Source organism: Nanorana parkeri, unplaced genomic scaffold, assembly GCF_000935625.1.
Source record: "Nanorana parkeri isolate BGI_ZX_2015 unplaced genomic scaffold, ASM93562v1 scaffold751, whole genome shotgun sequence".
NCBI lineage: Eukaryota > Metazoa > Chordata > Amphibia > Anura > Dicroglossidae > Nanorana > Nanorana parkeri.
In genome coordinates, this window is record NW_017307019.1 from 635,108 (window position 1) to 641,486 (window position 6,379).

At 42.6% G+C, this 6,379-nt stretch overlaps 1 protein-coding gene across 1 annotated transcript in view; it reads right to left on the minus strand.

Annotated features, from left to right (window-relative positions):
• Window positions 1-4,621: 4,621 nt before the first annotated feature.
• Window positions 4,622-6,379, minus strand: part of PCSK4 (proprotein convertase subtilisin/kexin type 4) — a 43,591-nt gene continuing 41,833 nt past the window's right edge. The window contains exon 15 of the mRNA XM_018564443.1: window positions 4,622-5,097. Coding sequence (XP_018419945.1) covers window positions 4,622-5,097 — 476 coding nt within the window. The remainder of the gene's footprint in view (window positions 5,098-6,379) is intronic.

Below are 6,379 nucleotides of genomic sequence, written 5' to 3' on the forward strand. Positions count from 1 at the left end.
AGTCACCTTTTTCACACGTGGCCCAAAAGTAATGGAAAGGCATGTAAACAAACCTTTACACCACAAATGCAACATTCAATGTAGTCTCAACTGGAGACTTGCGGAGATCGAGCCGAGGCTTTGGTCTCTCGGCTGGTATAACCCAAGGCGCCTAATTCAGCAGCTAGTCTCTAGTGTGCATTTCTCATGAGCTCAAGTCTCAGAGTGGGCCTGTGTGAGATTATCCTGGTGTATCCAAATGTAGGTAAATAAACGGAGACCGTCTTTCTGGATCCGCAGACCCAGTCTTAATCCCTGATATCTGTTCTGGATTCTAAAGTTGGAGCACCTGGCTTTATTGGCTGCATCTTCCAGCTTGTAGTGGAGTGTTTTTGTATTTCCACTTTCAAGGTGTCTAAATTTTTTTTCTTGGCCTTTGAGCACTGTTGTCACTTTTCCATGTGACCCTCTAGTTGCTGTTTTGGTGAGAGGCTCAGTGATAGTTTTAGATGGTGCGTCTAAAGCCTTATATGATATGGTCTGGAAACATTCTAATAAAGCAGGATGGCTATCGAGGTTTTGCGGCTTAAAAAGTGGGGAGCCATCTAAGGAGTGATCTGATTTTCCGTTGGATGGTGCACTTGCCGGTGCTATCTTGCCTGCCACCCTGGCAAGGGCATCCTTAGTGGTAAGCTATTGTTGCTACTTTAAATGAACACCAATTAAAGGGGTCATCATTACTCACACAAACCACCAAGGAAGGAGGGGATAGGGTGTTATTACTGCCACTGATTACCAGTGAAGAGGGGTTATTATAGCTGACATTGACATCAGTGAAGGTATGTTTATTATTGCTTCCACTGTAACTGACACCAAGGAAGGGGTGTTTAGTATTGCTAATGTTGACACCAATGCGGAGTGTAATTTTGCTGCCACTGACATCAATAAATGGAAAAGTATTATTGCCATCTCTGCTCAGAATAGAGCACCACTTCCCAGTATGCTTTGCACGGCCATGTCTGTGCTAGCACTTGCTTTCTTACAACCTGGTATGAGAGGGGGGATACGGTGGTAGTTATGTGAGCAGAGGGGCCCCTGATAATGAACCTCACTGGAAGGGAGTTATACTTTGTTATATGGTTGTATTATGATGATACATATGTGCCACCTGATATTTAGAAATTGTAAAGAAAAATGTTATTTTATAAGTAGCCCTTCATTTGACTTATGGATATTAGAGGTGTACCGAAATTAGATTTTCTAAACATTAAATAAGTCATGCCAAAACTGACATTTTTTCTAACTTTTTCAAATGTATTTTTATTAAATATTTTTATATATTTAAATATTAATATTTCCTCATATTTCCCTTTTAAATTAGAAAAAGATTATACACAGGGTCCTCAATCTCTTTCTGCAGCCCTTGTTATAAATGAACAGGAAGCCTCTATACTGAGTGTATTTGTTAATTCATAACTTGTGGACATTTGTTTACTATAACTACAACATGAACGAACAGGAGGTGATATAGTTCCTCAATACTATGTCCTCAATTATTAACAAACACTCAGCCATCATTGACTGCTTGTACCCGCTCTCCATCCTGACTCGGTCACAAGAGTGTGCGGGGAGGAGAGCTCGATCTCCTGACAGCTGACTCCTCCCCTGCACCGCAGCCTGGTCTCCTGTGACAGCAGTCTCTGCTCCCACATCGCCACTCTCCTGATCTGTCACAGGAGGCTAAGCGGGCTGGTGTGGGAGGAGAGCTCAGCCGCCTGTGATAGCACTGACAGCTGCTTTCGCCCCCTACACCGCTCTTCTAACCTGCCACTGAGGCTGAGCAAGAGGAGAGACACCGGCCGCTCACATCGCTCTTGTACAGGAGGAGACACAGGCCGCACACATCCCCCCCACCACCACCACTCAGCCTCCTGTGACAGTTTCTCTCCTCCCCACCCTTGGCCCCTTCTAAAGTTGGCCACAGCTGTACTAAATTAATGAACCAATGTGTGGGAACAGAACTTTGAAAAGCCCTCATCCTACAGGCCAGTCATACTATGACTCCTAAGAAAGAATATTTCAGATGCAGCTTAGCATTTTTGCCAGTATTTCTGGTAAGAGAAGCGGTGTTCCTTGCCATTTCATAGCTATGAAGGAGGGGGGAGGGGTTTATTACCATTCTAAAAGCGGGAGAAAATAAACATATAGCGAGCCCCACTTCTGCTAAGTTCACTAGTAGAACCTGCCCTTTACTTAGGATATATTCTTAGCCCAGATTTATTTGGGAAGGAGAGAAAGTACATACTGCATTGTGTTGCAGTTATTTTGAATCACAACACCCTGAAGCAGTAGTGAACAATGCATCCAAACTGCACAATACATATGTATGTGCATTGTGGTACACTGTGTATATGTGTGTATATATTAGACACACATATACAATTTTTGGCTGTATTGGCAGCCCATTTAACATGAATGAGTTATTTTAACACAACACAGTGCTGTAAAGTGGCAATGGGCCCTAACATTTTGATGACCAGGGGCTTGAAAAACCATACACTAGAACAATATATTAAATGCTTTCCCTAAATTCATGAAGATGCTTCTCTCAAGCTACTGCTAACTAACACAGTTCAGCCCTTGGGTCTTGTGGATAATCTCAGTCTACTGCTACTCCTTTCATTGCCTAATCAGGGGGCAAGGAGGTGACCTGACGAGTTCCTTAAATGCAGCACTGGTTGGACAGTCTTACAAATCCTTTAACAGGCAAAGTGGCTAACCTATACATACACTGAGTGGCCAGTTTATTATGACCACCTGACGTTTGTAGGCAAATTAGCTATAATTTCATGCTGAAGTTGCTAGAGGGCCAGACCATTATAAATAGGGAAGCAGGTTGTTTACCACGACAGTAGAAGTGATTTTTTCTGAAGATATGGGTAAACAACGCAAATTTAACAGCCTTTGAGCGTGGGATGATTGTTGGCGTTTGGAGCCATGGAGCGAGTATCAGCAAAACAGCAGAATTCGTTAAATGTTCAAGAGGGGCTCATTGTTAAAGTGTTTAAAAGACTGGACTGTCAGCCGCAAATCTGGGTCTGAACGTGCGAATTGTGGCCGTCAGCGACTAGTCAATGTTAGGGCAGAACGGAGAGTGGCAAGACTGGTACAAGACAACAGAAGGGCAACAGTGCAATGTCATATTCCTCGCATCCCCTTTCAACATCTCGTGGAGTCACGAGGCGGCCTAACTACTGATGGGGTGGTCATAATAATCTGGCCACTCAGTGTATATATGCTAATTGCATTTTTAGCTGTTTGCCTGGAGTTGGCTTTACAAGAAATGGCTAATTATTATATAAATAAAAACAGCATAATAATTAAAAATAGGTATATAGCAAATATATACATTTTATTTATATTGAAGTGATGATGCTTTTATACTGCCTCCAGATTTAGAGCTAGGGCTTTATATCCTCCGTGGGACAGCAGCTTCGTCATCCTCACTGTGAAGATTATACATTTCCAGGCCAGGGTTGTGGGGCATATTGGGCAATGAGAATTTGTGCACAAGTAATCTACTACAGATCCATAAAAGTGAAACAAGGCAAACCAACAACACAATTCCCCCTAAAAGCATAACTATCATCGCAACATTTAACGATTCACTGGATTTTCTGGGACGTAGATTGATCCTTGGATAGGAAGACTGTGAGCACAAATGTTCTCTTTCATTATATGAAGAATAGAGTGGGCAGGCAGTACAATTATTAGCAGAGGGCCCCCTGCAGGTGTAGCATGAATGGTGACAAGGAGCACAGGCACGAGCTGTGCGAAGAATCACAGACAATTTTTCAGTTCTAACAGGCTGCAGTGTCTTGAAGTAGTTTGAAGGGCAGTAAGTAATGCAAAGGTGTCCGAGGGCATAAAATGGCATCTCACATTCTAGGAAAAAAATAAAGTAATCTGTAAACATATCTTTATTACATTATAAGAGACATGCATCATACATTACCAACTGTCCATATTAAAATATTCAGTGCAGAGTATTGTAGAATAGGGAAGCAGGTTGTTTACCACGACAGTAGAAGTGATTTTTTCTGAAGATATGGGTAAACAACGCAAATTTAACAGCCTTTGAGCGTGGGATGATTGTTGGCGTTTGGAGCCATGGAGCGAGTATCAGCAAAACAGCAGAATTCGTTAAATGTTCAAGAGGGGCTCATTGTTAAAGTGTTTAAAAGACTGGACTGTCAGCCGCAAATCTGGGTCTGAACGTGCGAATTGTGGCCGTCAGCGACTAGTCAATGTTAGGGCAGAACGGAGAGTGGCAAGACTGGTACAAGACAACAGAAGGGCAACAGTGCAATGTCATATTCCTCGCATCCCCTTTCAACATCTCGTGGAGTCACGAGGCGGCCTAACTACTGATGGGGTGGTCATAATAATCTGGCCACTCAGTGTATATATGCTAATTGCATTTTTAGCTGTTTGCCTGGAGTTGGCTTTACAAGAAATGGCTAATTATTATATAAATAAAAACAGCATAATAATTAAAAATAGGTATATAGCAAATATATACATTTTATTTATATTGAAGTGATGATGCTTTTATACTGCCTCCAGATTTAGAGCTAGGGCTTTATATCCTCCGTGGGACAGCAGCTTCGTCATCCTCACTGTGAAGATTATACATTTCCAGGCCAGGGTTGTGGGGCATATTGGGCAATGAGAATTTGTGCACAAGTAATCTACTACAGATCCATAAAAGTGAAACAAGGCAAACCAACAACACAATTCCCCCTAAAAGCATAACTATCATCGCAACATTTAACGATTCACTGGATTTTCTGGGACGTAGATTGATCCTTGGATAGGAAGACTGTGAGCACAAATGTTCTCTTTCATTATATGAAGAATAGAGTGGGCAGGCAGTACAATTATTAGCAGAGGGCCCCCTGCAGGTGTAGCATGAATGGTGACAAGGAGCACAGGCACGAGCTGTGCGAAGAATCACAGACAATTTTTCAGTTCTAACAGGCTGCAGTGTCTTGAAGTAGTTTGAAGGGCAGTAAGTAATGCAAAGGTGTCCGAGGGCATAAAATGGCATCTCACATTCTAGGAAAAAAATAAAGTAATCTGTAAACATATCTTTATTACATTATAAGAGACATGCATCATACATTACCAACTGTCCATATTAAAATATTCAGTGCAGAGTATTGTAGAACATTGAATAAAATATATCAAATGTTTCTATCAAACACTAGCATAACAGGAAGCACAGGTTTGTTCTAATATTATAAGATTAGTGCCACCAGATACACCACTCCTGAATGTACGAGATAAACCCTGCTCCCTCAAACCTGTCATGAAAGATATAAAGCCAACCTACGAAAATGCTAGTTGCTTAGCTTACTCTTGTTTTTAATTTTTTTGTTTTTGTCACTGACCCAGAACAAGCAAGCAAATGAAAACAGGTAGACTTTATAGTTCTCTCTGCACAGTTTTCTATTAAGTAGGATTTATATCTATATAAAAACAGATTGGACATTAAGATACATTATATTACCAAACGTATTGGCACGCCTGCCTTTACACGCACATAAACTTTAATGGCATCCCAGTCTTAGTCCATAGGGTTCAATGTTGTGTTGGCCCACCCTTTGCCGCTATAACAGCTTCAACTCTTCTGGGAAGGCTGTCCACAAGGTTTAGGAGTGTGTCTATGGGAATGTTTGACTATTCTTCCAGAAGCGCATTTGTGAGGTCAGGTACTGATGTTGGACGAGAAGGCCTGGCTTGCAGTCTCTGCTCTAATTCATCCCAAAGGTGTTCTATCGGGTTGAGGTCAGGACTCTGTGCAGGCCAGTCAAGTTCCTCCACCCCCAAACTCACTCATTCATGTCTTAATGGACCTTGCTTTGTGCACTGGTGTGCAGTCATGATGGAACAGGAAGGGGCAATCCCCAAACTGTTCCAACAAAGTTGGGAACATGAAATTGTCCAAAATGTCCTGGTATGCTGACGCTTAAGATTTCCCTTCACTGGAACTAAGGGGCCCAAGCCCAAGCCCAACCCCTGAGAAGCAACCCCACACCATAATCCCCCCTCCACCAAACTTTACACTTGGCACAATGCAGTCAGGCAAGTACCTTTCTCCTGGCAACCGCCAAACCCAGGCACGTCCATTGGATTGCCAGACAGAGAAGCATGATTTGTCACTCCAGAGAACACGTCTCCACTTCTCTAGAGTCCAGTGGCGGCGTGCTTTACACCACTGGAACCCACACTTTGCATCGCACTTGGTGATGTAAGGCTTGGATGCAGCTGCTCGGCCATGGAAACCCATTCCATGAAGCTCTCTACGCACTGTTGTTGTGCCAATCTGAAGGCCACA